The sequence below is a fragment of the Bos javanicus genome, chromosome 22, assembly GCF_032452875.1.
Source record: "Bos javanicus breed banteng chromosome 22, ARS-OSU_banteng_1.0, whole genome shotgun sequence".
Taxonomy (NCBI): domain Eukaryota; kingdom Metazoa; phylum Chordata; class Mammalia; order Artiodactyla; family Bovidae; genus Bos; species Bos javanicus.
The window spans coordinates 17,536,828-17,562,360 of NC_083889.1; the positions used below are offsets into that span (position 1 = coordinate 17,536,828).

At 46.4% G+C, this 25,533-nt stretch overlaps 1 protein-coding gene and 1 pseudogene across 4 annotated transcripts in view; both read left to right on the forward strand.

The window, feature by feature from the left end:
• Positions 1 to 25,533, forward strand: part of SRGAP3 (SLIT-ROBO Rho GTPase activating protein 3) — a 246,679-nt gene that overhangs the window by 208,033 nt on the left and 13,113 nt on the right. For 3 of the 4 annotated variants that reach the window (XM_061396333.1, XM_061396332.1, XM_061396334.1), the window contains exons 13-18: positions 1,016 to 1,076; positions 2,770 to 2,847; positions 12,902 to 13,036; positions 16,154 to 16,259; positions 16,431 to 16,658; positions 19,686 to 19,765. In XM_061396333.1, the coding sequence (XP_061252317.1) occupies positions 1,016 to 1,076; positions 2,770 to 2,847; positions 12,902 to 13,036; positions 16,154 to 16,259; positions 16,431 to 16,658; positions 19,686 to 19,765 (688 nt within the window). Of the gene's footprint in view, positions 1 to 1,015; positions 1,077 to 2,769; positions 2,848 to 12,901; positions 13,037 to 16,153; positions 16,260 to 16,430; positions 16,659 to 19,685; positions 19,766 to 25,533 lie in introns of those variants that run through there. The other variant, XR_009732455.1, reaches the window with a different exon arrangement.
• On the forward strand, positions 2,861 to 10,537 carry LOC133235171 (guanine nucleotide-binding protein G(I)/G(S)/G(O) subunit gamma-5B-like; annotated as a pseudogene).

Below are 25,533 nucleotides of genomic sequence, written 5' to 3' on the forward strand. Positions count from 1 at the left end.
GAGTTAAGGTATTCTAGTTAAAAATTCCCAGGTGGGGTGAGGAGGAGTCACAAAACCATCCAATTTCATGTTTTTTCCCCGTCCCTTTTACGTGAGCATACTAGTACGTATGCCTTCTCTTCTTCACCTTCTGAGGAGGCTAGTATTTAATTTGGCCCATTTTAAGAAAGAGTTGTTGTTATTGTTTTTTTTTTTCTTATGATTGTATGCTCTGTAAGTTGCCTGAAATAGCATAAGGGTCAACCAATGATGGAGTCCAAAGGAAAATGATCCCTTGCCCAGCTCTCTGTGGCCTTGGGTCAGCCTAGGGAAATGTCATTGAACTTGACATTGACACCCTAGATACATGTTTAGAGCTGCATCTTAGTCAACCTTTCTGACTAAGGTGGCCACTCAGTGGTCAGTGGCTGACAATAATTTTTTCTAGAAGTTTTCCTTGTAACATGTGTACTGTTAAACCAAGTTATCTGTCTGGATGTTTAGGTTGTTACATCATGAGTAGAGCTGGTCTTCCCTTCTCAGAGCTCAGAAGGACCCCTGGGGCCGGCCTTGCTTCTCCCATAGTGTGCCCTTCTTCATGCCAGCAGCAGGTCCTACAGTCCTAGGCAGAGTCCTTGCTCCTTCCCTGAATGCTGGGAGAATGGAGCTGAGTTGGGACTGAGGGGAGTGGGAGGCAGAGAAGTCTTGGAGAGCAGACTCTAGCTCCCTCCGCACAGCGGGCTCTCTCCCCTTCCGCCATGTGCCTGTGAGGCCTCCTGAGCCCTGATTCCTTCCCAGCTGAGTAAGGAGACAGAGCATTTCTTTAAAATTATCATAACTATGCCTTTTCTGCAATAACAGAAAACTTCCTATTTTAACTGTTTGTGGAGACTTTAGAATTAGTGGTTCCTTGCTTGTTTTCTTACTAATCCGATGGTACTAATATTCTGGCTTGAGTTCGTAATCTGTGTTTGCAGTGTCTTCTCTCCTGTGGTGGTTGCCAAGTCCAATACAACTCACGACTTTTTTTCTTAAGGATTCAGGACAAGCTATACCACTGGTCGTCGAGAGCTGTATCCGATACATCAATTTATATGGTAAGCTTAATCTCAGGGCAGTGTTTTCAGCTCTTTCAAGAACAGGTGCCAGGCTGTTCTCATAAGAGATGAGACTCAGATTTTCATCTTGATTTCAGGCTACTGCTCTCCTTATGAGAGGGAAAAAGCTCTATAGAACAGGTGCTATTCTGACTGCTATCTCTTGAGCCTTCTGTGTTGGGGGGACTGAAGGTGGTGGTGAGAAGAGCTGGGAACTGGGAACACTGAGGAGCAGGGAGGGTTCACGGGAGAACAATATTAGTTCTTTCCTCACTCCCACCCAAGCCCAGAGCTCTGCACTTAGAGCACTGACTGAGGTTGGCCGTCCAATCGGCTAATACTGCTAGACTATGGCAAGCTCCATGAAGGAAGTAAGAGTATCTGGGATTTGCTACATGGTGTTCCCAGCACTTAATGTGTGCCTCCATCTATTTATTTATTCATTCCTCCAAAAATATATTTCCAGAGTGCAGAGCAGGCACTGTTTCTGACAATGGCAGCACAGCCACGAACAAGACAAGTAGGCTGCCAGCCCTCAGTGGCTTACATGACCAGTTAGAAGGGCAAGGAAATAAATGAGCAGAGAGATACATAGTCTAATTTCAGCTAGTGATAATGCCTAAGAACTAAGTAAGGGGACAGAGAATGGCTAGAGGAGGACAGGGCTGACTTGGCTAAGGTTGTAAGGAGAGCCATCTCTGAGGAGGTGGTATCTGAGTAGAAGCCAACCTTTGCAGTCCAGGTGGAGAGAATGGCGAGTGTCATGGCCTAATACGGGGAATAAGGCCCGCATGCCTGGTCAGGACTGAGCCAGGAGGATGGGGTAAGAGACCCAGGTGGTAGAAATTCAGCATTGGTTAACAAAAGAAATGAACGGCGTTTATTGAGCACATACTATGTATACAGACCAAACTTTAAAGCCTGCCTTTAAGGGTAAACACTTCCGTAAATTATAATGTGGAGAGTTGTTTGCTGTGGAAAACTGAGTCTCAGGGAAAGGATCCCAGTCTTAATTTCCTTTTCAGATGAGTGAGGTCCTCTAATCTTCCATCTTGCAGGTCATTGTTCTGTTGTTACTGCCGTGTCAGATAGCAAGGTCTGCTCTTCTTTATGGCCTTGTAGAAACACATAAAAAAATGAGATTGTCTTTTTAATAAGTTAACCTTCCCCAAACTCCTCGATCCCAAGTTAGCATGCAGTCTAGACTCTAGATTTTCTTAAAGAAAGACAAAGTCTGTGATGGTTGAGGGAGTGGTATTAAGCATTCTTGTTCAACATCTCTGTGGCTGTTAAACCCCAGTGGCATTTGTTAAGTCAAGCTACCTGGAACAGTGCAACTGATGAGCTTGGTAGGCAATGTTTCACTACCCAGTTATTTGATTGAGCTAGCCTGGGAGTTAAAGTGGAAGTTATTCACTGATCCAGTGTTGATAGAAATTTCGTGTTTCCTTCAAGCCTGAACAAGGGGCCATAGACATATAAAGCAGAATGTGGCTGAGAATTTGGACCAGCTAAAAAGTTCATTGTAAAGGCTCCTTTTGGGCTTCTGTTGGGAGACGGCCATTGCGAATGATGGCTGTCTTACAAAGTTTGATGGGAGAAAGAGACAAGCAGTGGGGAGAATCATCCATGTTCCCAGTGGTCTGATGAGCTCAAGGCCTTTCCTCTTTTTCTTTTTGTTTATTTCTTTTAGGACTCCAGCAGCAAGGCATCTTCAGAGTGCCAGGATCTCAGGTTGAAGTCAATGACATCAAAAATTCCTTTGAGAGAGGTAAGTACGGAGTGATCATCTCCAGCTCGTGTCCAGAGGAAGCCAGGGTGGGTATGAACACATTTATTGGAGCCAGTGTTGCTGGGGCAGCTTATATCAACATCTCTTTCCAGCTTCACCTTCAGGGACTTTACCTTGGTAGCTTGAAATCAGCCAAGGCAGGAGTTTACACCACAGAAATTGGGCAACGCTGAAACCTTCTAATTTTTCTTTTTCCCCACTGTTGAACAATTACCAGGGTGACTTTCAATTACAATTACACATGGGTGACTTTCTCTGGTGAACTCTGCAGTGGTTGCTGGGGAAAGAGGGCTTTGGAATTATTATGCAAATCTGTAAAGGCTTCTATGTTTTAGAAAAGTTGGAAGAATATATATAATATGGAGTGGCTTAGAACATCTTAATTCTTACGTTTTTTGCAGTGTTCTTGGCAAAGCTATGCATTGGGAGGAAGAGATCATATGCTCCCCCTTCCCCTTGGGGAGGTTACCTAGTTCCCACTTTGATATAAAAGCTTATCAGAAATCAAATGTCCACCAGAACGTGGCTTACTTGGTTTAGGCTCCCTTGGCTTCAGGATCTCTGATGCGGGCAGATGGCCGGTGGCAGTGTCTGTGCAAAGTAAGGACTTAATAGGGTCAGGAAAAGCTCTGCCGTTTCGACACTAGTGCATGTCTTGCTGCTGTAGTGAAACTTAGAGTCTGGGCATTTCTGTTCAAAGAAATAGTTTCGAACATCATACATGAATGCTAAGTTGCTTCAGTGGTGTATGTCTCTTTGCAACCCTATGGACTGTAGCCCGCCAGGCTCCTCTGTCCATGGGATTCTACAAGAATACTGGAGTGGGTTGCTATGCCCTCCTTCAGGGGATCTTCCCAATACAGGGGTCGAATCCATGCCTCTTATGTCTCCTGCATTGGCAGGAGGGTACTTTAGTGCCACCTGGGAAGCCGCTTCTAACATTATGTTCCCTGGTTATTGAACAAAGTCCATCCTGGGGAGGAAAGAAAAGCCAGTGTTGGGGCATCCTGAGCAAACCTCTGCTCTAGTCTCACAGCATTTGGAAACATCACATCTCCATAGTTTACTCCTCAACTCTGATCTTCTGCCTTTCTCTCTGAGTGGTTAGATACCAAGTTTGGTCTGAGGACCCCAATCCCAAAGCCATTTCCTCACAGTATACCACTTCCCAAATTACAAAGCACTTTCTTACCCATTCTTCCATACCATCCTACAAATAGCCTTGGAAGGTATATGCTTTGTCCCTGATGGTTGTGCTCTGAGCAGGCCTCTCCCCAAGGCTCCAGCCCTAGAATTCTCCTGCCTTATTGCCAGGCCTGATTCACCCTCGCCCTGTCCTGCTTCCATCCTGAGACCTAGCTCCAGGGTGGAGGAAACACCAGCCCGTCACCCCCATCGCCCCCAGCACAGAGCCTAGCATCCCTGGGCACTCTGTCTTGGAACCAGGTGTGAAGAGCAGGGTTGGGCTGGATGTGACTCTCAGTGACCTCCTAGGGTCCCAGGAAGCTTAGGTTTTAGATTCCACTCTAGGATCTGGGGCACTTAGAACCAGAGAGCTCCAGAACTGCCCTGCTCCATGCTCCTGCTGAAGCATTTATTCATCCACTCAGCAAGCCTCCCTTGAGCCCTGCACTGTACTCGGTGATGGACTGGGGTCTGGAAATACAATAGGAACAAGAGACAAGCCACTGCTAGCTGGGAAGGTAAACAGCACGACAGTGGAAGGATGGGGTAAGTGGTGGGTGGGAGCCACGAGCTCAGCTTAAGTGAGGGGGGAGGAATAGCAAAGGCTCAGAAGGCTTCTGGAGGAGGATATGCCTGAGCTGAGGCCTGAAGAGTAAGAGCCAGGGGAAGAGGGGAAAGGGCATTCCGGACCAAGGAAACAGCATGCGCAGAGCCCACAGAGCAAGAGGTATCCTCCCGGATAGGACTGGAAGTTCCTCATTTCCCTGAGCTCCTCTCAGCATCGCCCGCCAGCCCAGCCAGGGTCTTGGTTTGGACTGGAAGTTCCTCGTTTCCCTGAGCTCCCCTCGGCATCGCCGGCCAGCCCAGCCAGGGTTTGGTTTCTTTATTTGCTTTGACTCCTTAGCACCCCTGCTGCCCTGTGTTCATTGTAAGTGAGCAGAGCTGGACCCTCTGGACCCTTTGCTGGTTCCTGGGAGCATCCCACTGTACAGAACTCCTTGTATCTCATGAGTAAACTTACTGCCTGGTGCCTCAGCCTGTTGACTGCCCCCAGCCCCCTCCCATTTTCTCACTTGCCAGTGTCTCATTAGTAAGTACCCTGTTGTATCTGGCAGCCACGCCCAATCCCAGCAGCCCTGCTTTCTTTCCTTCCTGAACGTGATTTCTAAGGTCAGTACCTCCTGTCACTTGCTTGGGTGCCTTGGAGGAGTTATGTGCACATTGGAATTCTCTGGTCCTAACAAGCCTTGGACCGCAGAGATCACCTGACCTGAACTTCAGCTGCAGAAACTGCTTTTTTCTGCTTTTTCTCTGCCTCGTGTGTGCAGTGAGGCTCCTCTCCCTGTCACCCTCACTCGAGAATGAATCTCATTCTCTTGCCAGCCTCGTCCTTCTGCTCCACCTGAGCCTACCTGGAAGCATGGCTTATTCTAAAATAAGTCCCTAGGATGTCTCTTTTAGAGAACCCCCTTCTGGATTCTCTGGGCACCTGGTGCCTAGATTTCACATAAATTACTTTCTGTTTCTTGACATTCACCACCCTGGGTTTGGGTTCCTGACCTGGCTGATCCTCAAGAGCAGCTTCTCTTCTCCCCCTTCTCCTGAAACTGGCTTCCCTCTCCATGCCTGGATGCTGTGTTCCCTGCAGCTCCCCCATAGCCAGGTGCCCCAAGCCCACCCCTCAGGGCCCATGTGCTCTAACGTGTGATGGAACTTTCTCTCTAAGCCAGAGCATTGTGTGTTTTTCCTTTCTTCCTTTTATTTAAAAAATTTTAAACCCTCTAATCCCTGCAGGGCGCCTGTCCTTTGTCATTTGTTCAGATAGGAGTCTTTTCCTCCTTGGCCCCTTTCTTTCTCTCTCTGGGTGAAGTTCTTGCCTACATACCTACATTCCTGTTGAAAGGAGCACAGATCTCTTTTCCTTAAGTTTCTGAATAATTACATGTTGGAAATCCACTCTTGGCTTATTATTCCTAAACCCACTTTCTTTTTCTTTTGACATGAATCAACCGCAGTTTTAGTTGGGATTATGGTTTTTATTGAGGCTTCCCAGGTGGCTCAGTGGTAAAGAATCCACCTGCCAATGTAGAATGTAGGAGACATAGGTTCAATCCCTGGGTTGGAAAGATCCCCCTGGGGAAGGAAATGGCAAACCATTTCAGTATTCTTGCCTGGGAAATTCCATGGACACAGGAGCCTGGCGGGCTACAGTCCATGGGGTCATAAAGAGTCAGACATGTCTGAGCAACTGAACACATACACACACATGATTTTTATTATTATATTTTGCCATCAGTGCATCTTAAACTCACCAAGGTTTGAGATTTTTCCTGTAATCTTCTGGGAAAATAAGGGGAAAACATCATGGAAAGGTAGGAGTCAGTGGTTGTTCTGAGGAGAGAGCTTTGGTTCACTGTTGTTTTGCAGGCTAGTCTTCTGTCTCTCTGTTTACCCCCAAACCAATCTCCTGTCCTCTTTCTATGTAAAAATGAGAGAGCTCACAGTGATTTCTCCTTATGTGGAAGGGTGGCTGGAACAGGAGTCGATGGCCCTTTCACCCTGTGCCGATCAAGATAGAGTTTGGACTTGGGGCTGAAATCACTGCATATAGGGTCTGACACACTCTAGACTCGGGACCTGGTCTTTCTCAGATCTGTTTCCTGCCCAAGGAAGAGGGGTGTGAGCAGGAAACACAGGGAGGGGTTGTCACATTGCGGATCCTCAAGATGGGGCTGGGAGGGTCCTGGCTGCAGAGACCCACCCTTGAGGCCATCAGTGGGCTTCCTGCCGCGTCCCCATGCAGCAGCACTATCCCCTAGAGCCCTGAGCACACGCTGTGTGTTCATTTCCCCCTGGGTACAGCCCTGCCTGCAGCCTTTCAGCAATGCTTGGCTGACCTGGCTAAGAGCAGGGTGCAGGCAGGGCTGTTTGGTAATGATTCTATCTCCCTCCCTGGAAACTAGCTAGCAAAGTTGGAACAACAACTTTCTCTCACATGTGCCTGGAATTTTAGTTTTAATTCTCTCCTGGAGGAAGCCATCATTCACACACACTACCCTGCTCATCTTGAGCTCTTCTGGAGCCAAGTTGGCTAGCCTTGAAGAGAGCTGAAGGCCTGGTCTAGGAGGGAAGAATGCTTTGTGGCTCCTTTTATGAGTGATGGCTTCCCTTGTGGCTCAAGCTGGTAAAGAGTCTGCCTGCAATGCGGGAGACCTGGGTTCGATCCCTGGGTTGGGAAGATCCCCTGGAGAAGGGAAAAGCTACCCAGTCCAGTATTCTGGCCTGGAGAATTCCAAGGACTGTATAGTCCATCGGGTCGCAAAGAGTAGGACATGACTGTGTGACTTTCATTTTCACTTTTATGAATGCGGGGCTTCCCTGGTGGCTCGTGAAGTGCCTTCTGGAAGGAAGAGCAAGAATGAATGGTGTATGTGTCTGTCAGTCTGTAGTCAATATGTTCACCATATTTGACAAAAGGAGCTTATATGGAGGGAATAAAATCCATGTGCTTTTGGATCATGAGACCACAATAGTAATGCATGGTACAACCAGGAAACAGCTTAATATAGCACAGAGTTTTCAGACTCTTCTGGTCCTTCAGAGGGGCCTCAGGGTTACTGCTGGGTTAGAGAGGAGGTGGGGCTTGGACCTTTCTCTAAATTCAATCAAGGCGCCTTTGCTCATCTGTGGGAACTTTTTTCTTGAGAAAGAAAAAAAAAATGGGTTTCTACTATAAAGGAAGGAGGGAGAGAAGGAGGAAAGGAAGGAAGATGACAGATGTGTGGGTAGATAGATACATAGATACATACATAAATAGATACATAGGCACCTGTTCAGACAGGCAGCAGACAGAATTGAAAACCACAGGTAGAAGAAGGACTGTCTCCCAGGCATTGTGAGACCTGGGAGCTGCTGATGTCTGTTTTTGACTCTGTGGGCAAGTTGTTGCACTTTGCGGCCTCAGCTTTCTCCCGGGAGAAGGGTGGTGCTGGAACCACGCCTCCTTTGGTGCTGTGTGGTGCTATTGTGAGGATTAAGAAACATCACATGTGCCAGTGTGCTTCTCACTTGAAAAGTGCTATATCAGTAAAAGCAATATATTTTTTAATGTTTTCTCTCTTCTTTCCCCATGAGAAAGTCTTGTGGGGTAAGCATTCTCATCTCCTCCTGTGGGAACATCTGAGAGGTAGACTGCAGTGCCTGGGCTGCCACATGTGGATGGTCGTTCAGGCTGGGCACTGCACAAGGGCACTCATCCATGAGGGCAGGAGGGAGCTGAACTCTGGCTCAAGCCCTGGAATCTGCATGTCCTGGTTCAGAAAGAGGTGGGGGCGGGGTGCTTTCTCTAATTTGCACTAAAGCATGTTGGGGCTAGCAGAGGCCTGCCACTCACACACATTCTCTTCCCACGGAGGCAGAGTATAGAGAGATCCAAGTATGAATTTCCCATTCTGCTCTTCATTGCTTACCAGTCTTAGATTGCTCTGGGCTGTTCTGGAAGGAGGAGGAGGTTGAAGGAGGTGTCAGATTGCTGCCAGCTCCAGCAGCCCCCATGAAACTAAGAAGTGCTGCTTTCCTGAGCTGTTTTCCCCTCTGCAGTTGGCAAAAATTGAAAAGACATCCCACGAGCAGGGCTGTGGAGAAGCACCCTTCTCCTGTGTTGCTGGTAGGAGGAGAAAAATGGTGCAGCCCCACTGGAGGAGAATTTGGCTTTATCTGATGAAACCACACATTAGTTTACCCTTTGACCCAGCAATCCCACTTCCATAAACCTACCACAGAGACATGTGGTAGGAATAGGAAGCACAGTTAGAAGGCTATTTGTTGCAGCAGTTTATTAGTAACAGCAAGATTGTAATGTCAATCCGTGGGAGACTAGTTGACTAAGTTATGGTCTATCCATGAAACAGAGTACTTTGCAGCCATTAAACAGAATGGGGACGGCCCAGCGCCTGGCCCAGTAAGCCGAGGGCCGATGGACCACCGATCTGCACCGAGTACTCCATGCCTGGTTTCTCCAGCATCGCCACCATGAAGAAAGTGGTTCAACAGCTCTGGCTGGAGGCTAGACTTGACTGGGTGAAGGTTTCCCAGGCAGCTGCAGATTTGAAACAATTCTGTCTGCTGAATGCTCAGGCACTCTGCTGACTGGAGTATCTTCAAGTACAAATCCCTCCAGACCCCAGAAAGTCTGTTCCTTTTTGCAGCAAAAATAATCTTTACAAGGTTTTCTAAAACCACTTTTCATAAGCCAGTGAATATTCAAAGGAAAGCTAAATTTGAAGCCTGTACAAATGTCTCTTGCTGTAACATGGGCCATACTATACAAACTTCTACTTTTGTTAGTCCTTAACGTCTACCTGTCTGAATATTCATGAATTTCTGTTTCACAAGAAATTATTTTATATACACTGGTGGCAGCATACAATAAAATCTTAGTGTAAAAACATTTTTTTAAAAAATGAGGAAGATTCCTGTGAACAGACATGGAGGGATTTCTAAGATTTACTGTTAAGAGAAGAAACAAATATATGTAGTAATAGAGGGTATTACTTCCATTGTGTTAGAAATGAGGGAACGTAAAAATGTTGTGTGTATATATGTATTGTATTTGCTTATTTTTGCAGAAAGAAAGATAGCAGGACAAATCAGAGACTAATGAAAATGGTTAAATGTAAGGTGTAGGTGGGAGAAAGATAAGAATAGGGCTTCTCTGCAAGCAACTTTTTAATCTGGTTTTGACTCTTGGACCACATAAATGTTTTTTCAAAATTGTGAAGTTTTTTTTAAGATTTATAAAAAAATAAAACCCCCCAAATTGAATAGAAACAGAAACAAATAAGCTGTATATCAGATTGAGAACCACACAGAGAGTAACTTTTCAACATGTGCTCTGGTCATACAGTTTTTAACCGCTCTATTGAATTTCATACTTTAAGGCTCACCTATTTTTAAAGTGTACATTTCGGTAGTTTCTAATATATTAATAGAATTGTACATCATCACTAGTCAATCCAGAGATCAAACCAGTCAACCAGTCAATCCCAAAGGAAATCAAGCCCAAATATTCACTGAAAGGATTCATGCTAAAGTTGAAGCTCCAATTATTTGGCCACCTGATGCGAAGAGCTGACTCACTGGAAAAGACCCTGATGTTGGGAAAGATTGAAGGCAAAAGGAGAAGAGGGTGGCAGAGGAGGAGATGGTTAAATAACATCATCAACTCAATGGACATGAATCTGAATAAACTCCAAGAGATAGTGAAAGCCTGGCATGCTGCAGTCCATGGTGTTGCAAAGAGTCGGATGGTGCTTATCGACTGAACAACAGCATTATCTCCAAAATCTAATTTCAGAAAATTATCATCATCCCTAAAAAGAACCTTGTACCCATTTGTAGTTACTCCATATACCATTTATACCCAGCCCCCACTGCTAATCTACTTTCTGTGTTCTTTGTTTTAATAAATGTATTCATTGTCATATTTTTGGCTGTGCTGGGTCTCTGTTACTGCACAAGGACTTTCTCTAGTTGCTGTGAGTGGGGAGCTACTCTCTAGTTGCAGGGCATGGGCTTCTCATGTCGTAGAGCGTGGGCTCCAGGGCATGCAGGCTTCAGTGGTTGCAACTCGCAGGTGGTAGAGTGCAGGCTCAGTCACTGTAGCTCACAGGCCTGGTTGCCCCTTGGCATGTGGAATCTTCCCTGACCAGGGATTGAACCTGTGTCTCCTGCATTGGCAGGAATTCTTAGCCACTGGACCATCAAGGAAGTCCTCTACTTTCTGTCTTTCAATCATTCACGTTTAGTGAGATACATTTTGAGAACCTAAAAAATAAAAACAAAAGCCCTGCAAATAAATCTTAAATTTTATGTAGTAGGTTTATTGTTAGTGGTACTATTGTTATTATAATAAAAATCTGAAACTATTTTATGTATATTGTAGAATAAGGCAGATATATTAAAATTTTAAATATTACTAATATTCAGAACGAGTTTCACTGTAAGAAAAATGAAATGCAAATATAAAATAAATAAAGGTAAAGAAAACCTTGTATCTTAAATATGAATCAGAAAGATCAACATCAGTGTGAACTCATGAAAAATAATATATATGTGTGTATATATTATATATATATATATATATATACACACTCTATATCTACTGAAAGAGCCTAGAAGTTCTTTATGGAGAAGGCAATGGCACCCCACTCCAGTACTCTTGCCTGGAAAATCCATGGGCGGAGGAGCCTGGTAGGCTGCAGTCCATGGGGTCGTGAAGAGTCGGACATGACTGAGCGACTTCACTTTCACTTTTTACTTGCATGCATTGGAGAAGGAAATGGCAACCCACTCCAGTATTCTTGCCTGGAGAATCCCAGGGACAGAGGAGCCTAATGGGCTGCCATCTATGGGGTCGCACAGAGTTGGACACGACTGAAGCGACTTAGCAGCAGCAGCAGCAGAAGTTCTTTATAACACTCCTGTAGCAATGAACACACGTAAAGCCTAGATCTTGGTTTCTAAACACCATTTCCTACAAAAAACAAACAGAGCTCCTTGAAGAAGTATTTTTATTACAGGTCTGGGTCAAGGAAAGTACAAAGATTCAGAGACATCTTTTATGCCAGAAAGCAAGGACGTAATCAGTAGAGATCATATCAAAAGGACATAAGAAAGAACTCCCCCTGGCCAAATTTGGGGAAAATCTGAGCATCCCAATGAATAGTGGGTAGTGGGTTAAACACATTGAATTAAAAATTATAAAAACAAGCCCATAAAATGTTTTTTTTTTTTTTAAAAAAGAGGCAGGTGGCGGGAATACGGAGAAAGGTTTTCTTTGTGGAAGAATGTCAGCTAGTAATTATAGATGGAATGATAGAATCAGAAAATCACCATTTTGTTGAAACCCCAGGGTAATAATTGATTTGGAATGATGATGGAAAAATGATCATTGGATGCTCAAAACACTGGGTAAAATATGTTGAGTATGGTGGTAGGCACATAGATCACTATTGTTTATCAAAATATCTTATATTTTATTTATATTGATTATTACAAAGGAGAAATTATACCTATACAATGCAGAGATCTGAAATCCACCACCTTAACCCAATGATCAGACATCATCCACATTGCATTCTTGCTCAAAATGTTTAACCTGACTCTGATCATGAGGAAGCAGTCAGACAAACCCAGAGTGTGAGACACTGTATGAGGCAGTGGGCCTGGACTCTTCGAAAGAGCCACTATTATGAAAGGCAAACAGCAATAAAAATGTTGGAGTCTATTTTACACTAAAAAGATTAAAGAAACATAACAACTGAATGAATGGTGTGAACATTGATTAGATCTTAGCTTTTGAAAAATTCTATGACAGACGTGGGACAATGGGGGGAATGTTTGAGCAGAGTCTGAACGTGAGATGGTGTTTGGAACTCTTGTTAATTTTCTTAGGTGCCATAATGTTGTGTGTTGTGTGGTTATGCAGGGGAAGACCCTTATGCTTAGGAGAAATGAGTTGAAGTATTTAGCAGTGATGTGTTATCATGTCTACAGAATACTCTCAAATAATTGAGCAATAATAATTATAAGTGATAGAAAAGGGAGAGAAAGCATATATGGCAAGATGAGTTTAAGTGTATGATGATGGATGTTCATTATTTTCATTCTACAACATTTTAATAGATTTGAGCAGTTTCAAAATCAGTTATAGGGAGGCCTCTAAGTACACTGTGCTGGGGAGGCTGTCGCATCTGCCTGTGCTCCAGTTCAGGCTGGGGCAGGTCCCCTCCCCTGCCATCTGCACACACCCTGCCTCACTGAATCATCATCTCCTGTTTCCTCTCAGGTGAAGACCCCCTTGTGGATGACCAAAATGAACGAGATATCAATTCAGTTGCTGGCGTTCTAAAACTGTATTTCCGAGGACTGGAAAACCCACTCTTTCCTAAGGAAAGGTTTCAAGATTTGATATCTACTATTAGTAAGTATTTCCCCAGTGAAATGATCAGTTCCTTGACAAATCTTTATTGAAGTGGCACTCCAGGCTTATCACTGCAGGAGGGGTGCTGTGAAAGACGCCATATGGCTCTTGTCCTCCTGGAACTGAAAACCTAGTTGTGGAAATAACAAGATGGTTTACAACAGAAGGGTTCATGGGCACGGTGCACCTCTGGGTATAGGAGGAGCTCAGAATAGAAGAGGCCAAGGGGGCCTTGGATTCTCAGATCACACCCGAGAGGGAATGATGAGTCTTCCAGGAGGACTGGACTCGGGGATCCTGGGAAGGTTGGGGACACACAAATCAATGGGACCAGCAGGAGGGTGTCCCACCCAGTACATGGTATTAAAAGACTGGGAGGGTAAAATGCAACAAGAAAGAGAAGACGTTGAATGCCTTGCAAGGATTCCAGAGCTTTTCCCTTTGGGCATTAAGGGAGCCACGGAAGGTTTGGGAGTAAAGTCAACAACTTGACAAACAAGGGAAATGATAAAAAATACATTGACTGGGGGCTTCTTCTGATGTTGCTCGCCGTCAGAGTCCTTCCTGACTGGTATTTTCTGTGGATAAAGGCAATAGCCCAATCTCAGAGCTGAAGTAAAGGCACCTTGACTGTAAGATGCTGAAATCCAAGGCAACCTTTTGGAAATACATATATATATATTTTTTTTTAAATAAACTTCTAATTTTAGAATACTAGAATGCTAGTATTTTGGAATAAACCCCTTTTTGGAAATAAACTCTTTAATTTGAGCTGCAGAAAAGTTGCCCCACACTCAGGTTCACATATGGGTGCTTCTCACAATGTTCTCAGGGATATTTGCAGCCAAGAAGGTGTGCCAGGAGGTGATAAGCACCAAGAGAGGCTTGAACCCTCTTGTTTGCCTTGAGTGAAAGACGCTTCCTCCATCCGCCCTTCTGCCCTCATACTTCCTGCTCATCTTTCCAGATCCACTTCAGGCTCCAGACCACCTCTCAGAAATCCCAGGCCACAAAGGCACAACCCTGTCTGAGCCCGGTGTCCCTTGCTCAGCCGCTGTTTCCAGAAGCTCCACTAGTCCAGTTCCAGAGCAGGGCCCTCAGCAGACGTGGTCTTCAGCCTCTGGTACAAGGTCACAACATCGTGTACCTTGAATCACAGGAGAGAGGAAGTCCTTTCTCAGGTCCCTCCTAAAGCCTTGATTGTACCAAGGAGGGACCCGTACAAGTCAGTCTCCCTGCAGATCAGAAAGGGCAGGGCCTCAGGTTCAGAAACTTGTATGCAAAACAGTGTCTGCCTATCATTTGGTAGCTTTGTTTTGCTTTTGTTGTATCTATTTTTATCTTATCTTCTAACTATGGCAAGTGATCCTGGTTTCTCATTTGCAGGGTGAGGTGAAGTCTCCTTTTTTAAGGAAATGTATTCAAGAAAACAATATTAAGAAATGGTGATGAGGACATGGAGGGGCCCGAATGAGGGGCAGTGGGCTCAATATATGTGTGAGAGTCTTCCCCTCTGTGCGGAGACCTGAGTGAGGCATCAGGCTGTGAATGGAAGTAGGCTGGAGCGTGCTGAGCAGAGGAGAGAATACCCAGTGTGTGCAAAGGCCTGGGGCAGGGGAGCCTTTGGCGGGAGGGGAAAGTAGATAAGGTGGCCTGGCACAGCTTCTCCGTGGGCACCACTGGTGTTCAGGGTAGAGCAGTGCCTTTTGTGTATCCCACACATTCAGGACACTTAGCACCTTGGCCCCTGGATCCCAGATAGCAGTGGCATCCTCTAGTCACTGTGACAACCCCAGAGAATGTCCCGCATGTTTCAAAGAGCCCCAGAGGTCCCCTCCCACTTCATCTGAGAAACATGGCTCCGACACTTTGAGAAGGGGCGGCAGCTGAGAGATGCAGCAGGCAAGGGTGGTTGAAGCGCCATCACAAAGGGCCTTGGATACAGAGGAGAAAGGTGGAGAACTGTGTTTTTGAAGGAATATGCTGACAAAATGTGGAGGCTGGAGAGAGGAGGGACACTGGGAGGGAAAATCACGTTTTTGTCTGAAAAGGAAATTGACCTGGGCTTATGCATCAGCCCTGCAGATAATCCTTGCAGCTTTTGTAGCTCACTCTTAGCACGAGCTCTCTCTCTCTCTACAGAGACAAGCCTGCAAAGCACTTTTTTCTCCTTACTAAGTCAAATCTGCTGCCTCTGACTTTGGCTTGACTGATAAAATGTCTATATCTCTAGGGCTGACCTGAAAACAGGGGTCAGAGACAAGATCCCAAGCATCACCAGGCTCTTTGAACAACATACAGCTCAGGAGGTGGTTATTTATTCAGTGTTCATTTCCTAAGCACCTACTCTGTGCCGGGCCTGTGCTGCAGCTGATCTTTTTAAAGAGTTTAATAAAACCTGGTCCCTGCTTGTGTTTGTCGAGACTCACAGCTTGTAGGTGACAGAAACTCAACTTACAGTGATGTAACCTGTAAAAGGGAATATATTGGCTCATATACCTGAAAAGTCTAGGCCCAGCTGGACCCAGACCTCATATGACATCTGTAGGAGTCTGTCCCTTCCATGTCTGTGATGCCATCACTCCTGGGAATCATCTTCTTCCCACAGAGCACCCAGCTGCAATTCTTCCTGGTTTCAAGAGGGAACTTCTCTCTCTGTTTTCTCCAACCAAGTCCCAAGGATCAACCCTGATGGTTCTGACTAGGCCATGGACCCCTCCCTGGGCCCCGCCCCATGCCCAGGGGATCATGATGCCAGGGTCATATTTCCATCTCTCGAACCAAGTAAAATTGCCTCCCCCTGAGCCACATGGACTGATCTCACAGGTAAAAGTGAAAGTGTCAATCGCTCAGTGGTGTCTGACTCTTTGCAACACCATGGACTGTAGCCCGCCAGACTCCTCTGTCCATGGGATTCTCCAGGTAAGAATACTGGAGTGGGTTGCCATGCCTTCCTCCAGGGGATCTTCCCAGTGCAGGGACTGAACCCAGGTCTCCCACACTGCAGGCAGATTCTTTACTGTCTGAGCCACAAAGATCTCACAGGTAGGCTCACAAATGTTGTTTGCATGGGTCTGTGAGGATGAAAGGTGCCCTGAAAAGCCCCTTTTGTTACAGAACTGGAGAACCCAGCTGAGAGGGTGCACCAGATCCAACAGATCCTCATCACCCTTCCCCGCGTGGTCATCGTGGTCATGAGATACCTCTTCGCTTTCCTCAACCAGTGAGTTGCCTGGCCAACAAGGGCCCCTCTTTGACTCAGCCCTGGCCTCCTTGAGGAGGGGGGCTTTTGCAGAACATAGAACTCTCCTGAACTTGAGTAGAGCCCCCCAAAGAAAGAAAGTACAGGGGAAGATTCACCTTTCCCTGGCTCATGGGTACTCCTCTCTCATAGCCTCTCACAGTATAGCGACGAGAACATGATGGATCCCTACAACCTGGCCATCTGCTTTGGGCCCACCCTCATGCACATCCCCGATGGGCAAGACCCTGTGTCCTGCCAGGCACACGTCAACGAAGTCATCAAAACCATCATCATCCATCATGAAGCCATCTTCCCCAGCCCCCGGGAACTAGAGGGACCTGTATATGAGAAATGCATGGCTGGAGGGGAAGAATATTGGTAAGATTCCATTCTTCTTAATATTATTATCATCATTGTTCTTGTTATTATTGCTGTTATGCCAGAACAGTGAGAAACCCTTTGGTTTTCTTACTGCTTTTTAGTCTATACTCTTATATATATTTTCTCATCTGAGCCTTATATGAGGGATAGGTACATCCAGTCAAGACTCTCTTGGTTTATAAGGGACAGAAATATAACTCAAACTGGCTTATGCTAAATGGGAATTTATTTTTAACTAAGAAGTCTGGGATCATGGCTATGGGTGTAGCTGGATATGGGGTTCGACTGTTATCGTCAGGACTCAGTCCTTAATTCTCAGTCCCAGCCCTGTTCTCTTCTACACTGGCTTCATTTTCAGGTAGCCTCTCCCTTGATAGTTTCAAGAAGGCATCTGATAACTCCAGTTTTAGAGCCCGTTCTCTCAGCATCCCCAGTGGGGAAAAAAGCTTTTCCTTCCCAAATGCCTCCACACAAACTCAAGTATTACGTCTCTTCCTGAAGCTTGGGTCTGGTGAACTAGTCACATCAGTTAGGAGATGCAGTGCTGTCGTTGGCTAGGTGAGCTGCAGGCCCACCTCAGACAGCAGGGCAGTGGACACACTTCCCACACTTGTCCTCTCCCACCTAGAGTTCTCTTTTTCTGGCAGAAAGAGTTCACATTCTTGGAGAGCTCCACACCAGGTCAATGGGTGCTAGTTGGGCACCTCTGTGTGCCTTGGTGCTACTCTGGGTCTTGGGAAAAATAGTTTCTTTTATTTTTTTCAATATTTTTTAAGGATGGTTTTAGTATTTTAGAATCTTTATTGAATTTGTTAGAATATTGCTTCTGGGTTTTTTTATTTTTTGGCTGTAAGGCATGTGGGAATCTTAGCTCCCCCAACCAGGGATCAAACCCTCACCCTCTGCACTGCAAGGCAAGTCTTAACTACTGGACCACCAGTAAAGTCCCTTGGGAGGAGCATTTTAGAATCTTACCAGACTCAGGCCTGACTACCTTCCAGAGGCTAAAACCTTAAAATTGTGGTGAAAATAGGACATTTTTTATAGACGAGATGGAGGCAGAAAATTCAGAACACCAACCAACAGAGGCCAAAGGGCTCCTAGTCTGTCTTTCTTCCCAATCCAGGACAACACTCAGCTGTCTATTTAGGTATTACCCACACTGCTTTCAGCCAGGTGCTACAGGGGAGTTTGTGTTTTGATGATCAGAGCATTCCTGGACTCTTGCCTCGCTTAGTTCTGTGGGCACATTTGGGCAATTGCTTCAAAGAAAGGAAACGTTCCAGCCCCATCATTTCTCTGCAACACCTCCCTGTATAGAAACCCGGGCCCGCTGCTCTCTAATCTCATTTGAGGCCCCGGGAGCAGGTCTGTCCCTGTTCTGTAACAGAGATCCAACAGCCAGCAAGCATACTTTTAGGACAAAGAAAAGCTTTTCAGTTTTATAGTTTTTGCAGCCATTACCAGCTTTCTTTTCTTGCTGCAGTATATATATATAATTAGTGATCTGGGAAGATACCTACAGATCATAGCATACTTACCAAAGCACTACATACAATAACCATGCTTTTCTTAATCCCATTTGTGCCCCATTAACTATTAATTACATGGTAATTTTGGACAAATTTTCAAAGCCCAAAAGGAGGATTTGGCTGAGGGTCTCATCAAAGGGGACAACGTTCGTTCATTCCTCGTATGGTTACTGAGAATCTGTCCTGCACCAGGCCCTAGGCTGGGCAACAGGGAGGTAACCCAGCCAGAATTAACCCCTGACATGGCAGGAGGAGGGAGGGGACAGTCAGTTCTAGGAGTAGGGGTCCCGGAGCCAATGTAGGGAGGTTAGAATGGCTGACTGAAGGAAACAGTGACTTGATAGAGATCTGGAGGATGAACTGGGCTCAGCCAGGTGAGAGTGGGCAAAGAATGTGCTAGGCCTGGAGCATGCAGTAAAATAAAAAGCATTTCTGTTTGACTGCACTGTTGCAGGTGACAAGGGGACCGTGAGGGAGGAGGCCCCGTGGGCCAGCAGGAGCCAGGTTATGAAAGGTCTTAAACCATTGTGCAGTCTGGACCTTATCCAAGAGAATTTTTCACAATAAAGCCCATATTCCTTTAAATGGTATTGTAAATATCGCATCCTCCAAGAAGCCTTCCTTGGCACCCTGTGTAGGTCCCTTTACAGCTCTTGTCTCAGCTCATTGTGCCTATTTCAACTTGCGGCTCTTTTATTTCTCAGCCCATGAGAGCAGGGTCTGTATCTGCACTACGCATCAATGCATGCCTCCTACCTGGCACCATGCCTGGCATATATTACTATATCAGAACTCAATGAATGACTTGATTAAAAAAAACTGATCGGCTGACTCTGTGAATTATCCCTGGCCTCAAGAAGCTTATAATCCAGTGAAGGGGCAGCAGCAGATGAAATTATCCCAGTGCATTAATACTGAATTTTCCAGGCCTTGAGTCACTCTATCCCTATGCCCATGATGGTTGCCAGCCTGCTGGCTGCCTGGGCTGCTGTGGGTTTTGCAGGCCACTCTGAGAGGCAGCCCTGAGGAGCCTGCTCCTTGGGAGCTTCAGCCACCTCACTGAGCATGTCGCCTCTTCTCTAAAACAGAAAGCCAGGCCACTTGGATGACTCTCAGTACAGTTCCAAAGTTCTTTTCCTTTCTTTTCTGCCCTGGGGTCTTTTCAAGGATAAACACCAGGGCTTGACTGCCTTCTAGATCTTACAGAACACTTAGGCATCAGTAACCATTACCAAGAAGACAGCCCAGCAAACTCTAGAGCTGGGGCAAATGGAGGAGGTTATTCAGGGAAGCTTCCTAATGGGTGAGGGGGCCAGAGTGGTTTTCTGTTAGAAAGGTCTGTGGGTGGGCAGATGGAAAAGATGGGATAAAGTGGGCTTGATGTGATCTGGGTCAAGGCTCATAGGTGGGTTGGGCCAGTGCCTGCGAGAAGCCGAGGGCAGTGTGAGGGTACAAAGTCCCCCAAGAGACCCCTCCCCGTGTTTCCTTGCAGTGACAGCCCACACAGCGAGCCAGGGACCATTGATGAAGTTGACCATGACAACGGCACCGAGCCTCACACCAGTGACGAAGGTGAGTGAGGGGGAGTCAGGGCGAGGAGCTCACCTGGGGGCCTTCTTATGCTGTGTGCCCACCTACCCACTCATGCCCGTCCACCTGCTGCACTGATCTGTGCAAACCCCACCCCCACCTTGCCAGCTTTGCCAGTCAGCACATCATCCTCTACAGCAGAGAGAGAGACCCAGAAAGACCTCCAGTTCACCACATCCAGCATGGCTTGCCTTCTCCCCTTCTGTGTCCTGCCTGGCCTGAGTGCAAATTCTAAGTGACCAGGGTGTCCTGAGTAGAAAGCAGGCTCTGTCCTCTGCCCCTCCCCGTGCTGGGCTCTTGTTCTGCACCCAGCATGTGCTGGGACGTGGGGCACACAACGAACCAGACATGGTCATCAAGGCGCTCCTGGTCTTGTCACCTGGCAGCTGGAGAGCAGCTCCTCACCATGCAGGGTGATAATTCCAGACTGCAGGAGTGACCAGTGCAGTGGGTTCCCCGAAGACGAGGCCAGACAGTGGTGACCCAGGCGAGTGTGTGCAGGTAGAGGGATAAAGGCCGACCTGGGCTCTGAGCGACTCCTCAGACCTTCCACCACTTCTAGATAAGGAAATGGCATCAGACTTACCTCTGGGGAGCGTGAACTGTGTAGCCGAGCAGTCTGGATGATTTGGGCCTGAGGCCAGCGTTTCCATTAGGCAGACGAGGCCCACTGTCCAGGACCCACAGTGCTGCTTTCAGGGCCCATGAGAATGTTCTAATTCATTTCAAACTAAATTTTAAAAACAATATGAGCCTGGATTATTTTCATCTTTATATCAGTGCAGTCATAAAATATAATTTTGATATTTTATTAGTGGAGGAAGGGGCCCGGGCAAGCAAGGGCACCTCGGGCCTGAGGCTCCCAGTGCTGCCCTGTGTTGACTGAACACAGTCCTCCTTTCTCCCTGGGGTAGTTTCACTGTTTAAAAATCATTATTTAGTAGTTTTCTTACTGGACTTTGTGTTTCTCTTGGGGGCAGTCCCAGGCCCTGTTAGCCATCATTTTGGTCAGGAGAGCTGGGATGTACTCTGGTAAGTTTCCTGGGAGTTGGTGTAAGAGGCAAGACTCTTACATAGGTGGGTTTTCATATTCTAGTAGGGCTATTTCAGTTGCCAGTCACAGAGCCTTCAACTCAAACTGACGTAAGCATAAAAGGGATTCAGATCATATACTTGAAAATCCCAGGGTAGGCATGACTTCAGGCACGGCTGGATCCAGGAGCTTAGTTGGCCTTGTCAGGGATGTGTCTCCACCTTGCTCTTCTGCTTCCCTGTGTCGGCTTTATCCTCCAGGGGGATCCTCCTTTTGCCGTGGTCTCTGACAGTTCCAGGCTTTCATTGTCCTTTTACCCAAAGAGCTTCCTTTTCAAAATGATTCCAGTAGAGTTCCTTGGTTGGAATCTCACCGCACTGCCTTGAGTCATGCAGCCAGGCAAGAATCAGTCACTGTGGCCTGAGAGGGAGGTGATGTGTCGGGCCTGGGTCCTAGGGCAGGAAAGTAAATCGGGGCATAATGTTCAGCTCTGCTAGAATTCTTAGCGATTAAAGCCACCCTGAGCTGAGAAGAACGTCCTGCAGAGCCTGCTTTAGGAGATATGAAGGCTGCCACCTTCTGTTTGTTTGTGGTGGTTTGCTCTTCTCTTTCCTCCTTGTCCTCTCTTTCCTACCACCTCTAGTCCTCCTTCTCCTTCTGTCACTGTTAATAGCCCCCTTCTCATTCTCTCCGTCTGTTGCTTTTTGACTCCTGGTTATGTGCATGTGTGCATACATACATGTGCAGCTCTTGTTCTAGATCTTGCTCTCAGGCTTTCTTCTTCCACTTCCACTGGGGGAAAACACCTCTTGTCCAACAAGATAGATTGATTTCTCAGCACTGAGACCCGTCGGGGCTGCTGCTGGTGGAGGCAGACGTGTCCATGGGGAGGCAGATGTGTCTGTGGGGAGGCAGGTCAGGCGCCCCCTTGCAGTGTTCTGGGGCCTCAGATCACTGTCAGTCAGCCTGCACCTGCTATGTGGCCACCCCGTCTCCTCACTGCGAGGTGGCAGGTGCTGTGGGCACCAGGACCAAGGAGAGGGATGGACAGAGAGCACAGGGGCTTGCTGCCCTCAGGACCACCCCCTGGCAGGCTTCACCCCACCAGAGAGAAGCCTTCAGAGGAATTTGAACAAGAGTCTCATGATGTGATTTATGATTTTAAAAGATCCCTCCAGCTGCTGTGGGGAGAAATGACTGTACCAAGCAAGAAGGAAGGCAAGGTAGCCAGGTAGAAGGACAGTGATGTCTGGACCGGCGAGGAGTGGGTGGCATTGGAGGTGGTGAGGCTGGTCAGATTCAGGGGACAATTTGACGGAAATGCTGATGAGTTAGCTTCTGTGGCCTGAGGGAGTGGGCAGATGGTGATTCTGTTTCCTAAGATGGGGAAGATGAGGGGATGAAGCAAGTTTGGGGAGGGGTGTGTGGGAGACTTGGTAAGCTATTCTATTTTAGGTGTGATGAACCCAAATGACAGACTTCCTAATAAATGGTAGCTATTATCCCTGTTTCTACCCCACATGATTACATAGCGACATCTGCAAACACACGAGCTTTCTCTCAGCTTGCAGCTCAGCTCTGCTCCTCATCTTCTCTTCTTTTCTCCCCCTTACATTTTCCACTTCTCCTAGCTCCCTCGCCCCCCACTCCAGTCTACCACCAGTGACTGCTGGAGGCGATGGAGTTGAGCAAGTCTCCGCCCTGGGCAGTTCCTAAAGCAGTGCAAAGGGTGGGCTCAGAAGAAGCCCTTGGGGTCACACCCAGGAGCACCCAGCCCTTGGGGTTCAGCTCTTGGCCTTGCAAACCCTCTGGCCTTTCTCTAAAGCCAGGCAAACACATAGGTTAGTGGGTGCTGCTAACATAGGGATGGTGTGAGAGTCAAAGATGCAGCAGAGAGTACAGAGATCTCTCCGTTTTACTGAGAAGGTGACTCTGAGTCAAGATCTGAGTTTATTTGACCCATTTAGTCGGTCTGGCATTTGCATCAACTTTGTCAGAATAGCTTGCAAAGACACTTGACAGGGAACCAGCTGGGGAAAGCTGGCTTAACTGTCTGACGCCTGTTGTCTACAGCAGGCTGTCCCAGGCACCGAGGACTGGGTCCACCCAAAGGCCATTGCATCTCATGGGGGCACTGGCCCAGTCTTCTTGAGCCAGCTACTCACAGAGAAGAGACCTAATGTGTGTGGGTGGGGTGGGGAAGAACAGGGAGAGATGACTTCCATGCTGTCCATGGCCCTTAGGAGTCGTTATCTCTGGTATTAATAACAACAACAACTGCATCTCATATGAAGCTAATCGTGTTCCAGGCACTGTTACAAGCTGTTCATGTGTAATAACTTGCTTAGTCCTATGACAACCCCATAAAGTGGGTACTGTTCTTATCACTCCCATTTTACAGATGAGAAAACTGAGACTGAGAAAACAGAACTAAATCGTTCAAGGTCACCCAGGTAAAAGCAAAAAAGTGGTAAAGCCAGGTATTGTCGGCTTAGCTCCATGACGGACAGGTAGATGGCTGCATGGACAGGATCAAGGTAATCCATGAGGACAAGAGAAGCATCCTGATGGATGCTCAGCACCAGGAAGATAACTGCAGGCTAGAGAGAGCAGGGGCCACCACTCTTTTGTTTATTAGCATTTAATAGATTTGTTTATTTATATAAGTACATGCATGTATCTTTTTTTTTAGTATTAAACATCTTTGTGCTTGCCTTAAAATACAAGCATATTAACACTTATACATGACCCATTTTCTACGTAGCATTTCTACCCATTTGCATCTCTTAGGGTACAGGCTTTAACACAAGTTAAATAAATTGTAGGCATAAATAACTGTCCTCCTCCCCTGAAAGTCTCCTTCCCAAAGATCACTAGCTGCATGGTCTTGAGCAAACATTTAAATTCTCTGCAGCGCAGATTTCTTTGTCTAGTCCCACCCCATAAGCTAAAGCCATTGTTGTTTTTTTTGTTGTTGTTCAGTTGCTCAGTCGTGTCCGACTCTTTGTGACCCTATGGGCTGCAGCACGTCAGGCATCCCTGTCCTTCGCCATCTTCCGGAGCTTGCTCAATCTCATGTCCATTAGTAATTATAATCATAATCACAAGAGCCGCTATATGTTGAATTCTTAACGTATGTCTGTGCTATGCTGAGAACTTTCACATATTTTCTTTTTTAAATATATTGAAGTCTATTCATATATAACAGTTTATTAATATAAGGTATATGGGATAATGATTTGATATATATATATATATAAATGATCACCACAATAAGTCAGGTTAACATCCATCACCACACATAGTTATATTTTGTTTTCTTGTGATGAGAACTTTTAAGATCTACTCTTAGTAGGTTTCAAATATACAACACAGTATTATTAACTGTAGGCACCGTGCTGAGTATTACGTCCTATGCCTTATTTATCTGCTGGAGGTGCGTGCCTTTTGATTCCCTTCACCTATTTCACCCACCTCTCACCTCTGGCAACCACCAGTCTGTTCTCTGTATCAGTGAGTTCTGTTTGTTTCTGATTTTAGATTCCACGTGTAAGTGAGGTCGTACGGTGTTTGTCGTCTTCTGTCTGACTTACTTCACTCAGCATAATGCCCTCAAGGTCCCTTTATGTTGCTGCAAATGGAAGGATTTCCATCTTTCTATGGCTGAACAATTTTCCATTGTGTATATACACCGATCTTCTTTGTTCATCTGTCTACGGACCTGTTAGTTCACTTCCGTTTCTTGGCTATTGTAAATGGTGCTGCAGTGAACACGGGGGTCTGCCCCGTATCTTCCCAAGTTAAACGTGCTCATTTCCTGTGGGTAAATACCCAGAAGTGGAATTGCTGGATCACATGGTAGTTCTGATTCTCATTTTCTGAGGAGCCTCCGTAGTGTTTTCTGTAGTAGCCACACCCGTGTACATTTGCACCAGCCGTGCACAGGTTCCCTTTTCTCTGCATTCTCACCAACTCTTGTCTGTTGTCTTTCTCATAACAGCCATTCTAACAGGTGTGAGCTGGTATCTCACTGTGGTTTTGATTTGCATTTTCCTAATGATTAATGGTGTTGAACATCTTTTCATATAGCTGTTGCCTATCTGTATGTCTTCTTTCATGCTTTATCGTTTAATCCTCTAAAGGCAACTGAGGTGTACAGCAATTATGTAACCTGCCTGAGGTCACACAAACAAGAGGTGACAGAGCTGGGCAGTAGGAGTATTTCAGGGACAAGAACTACGTTCTCACTGGTTAACCCAGGCAGGGCCTGTCACTGACCAGAGAAGAGTACAGCTCTGACGGGGAGATGTGTGTATGCAAAGGGATATGCTTGACCTGTAGCCCCAGTAAGAATTCTCCCTCCCCCCAAATTAAGTTCGTGGATGCGTATGTTAGCTCAGGCATGCCATCAGGCTGCCACTCACCTCAGACTGAGTGGCTTAAACAACAGAAATGTGTTTCCTCACAGTCTGGGGGCCTAGAAGTCCAAGATCAGGGTGCTGTTAGGGTTGGGTTCTGCTGAAGCCTCTCTTCTTTGCTTGTAGTCAGCTGCCTTCTCACTGAGTCCTCCCATGGCCTTTCCACTGTGCCCATGCAGAGACAGAAAGAGAGCTCTTCGCTATCTCTTCCTCTTCTCAGAGGGACACCAGTTCTATCATATTAGGTCCCCACCCTTATGACCTCACTTAAGCTTAATTACTTCCTAAACCCCCTCATC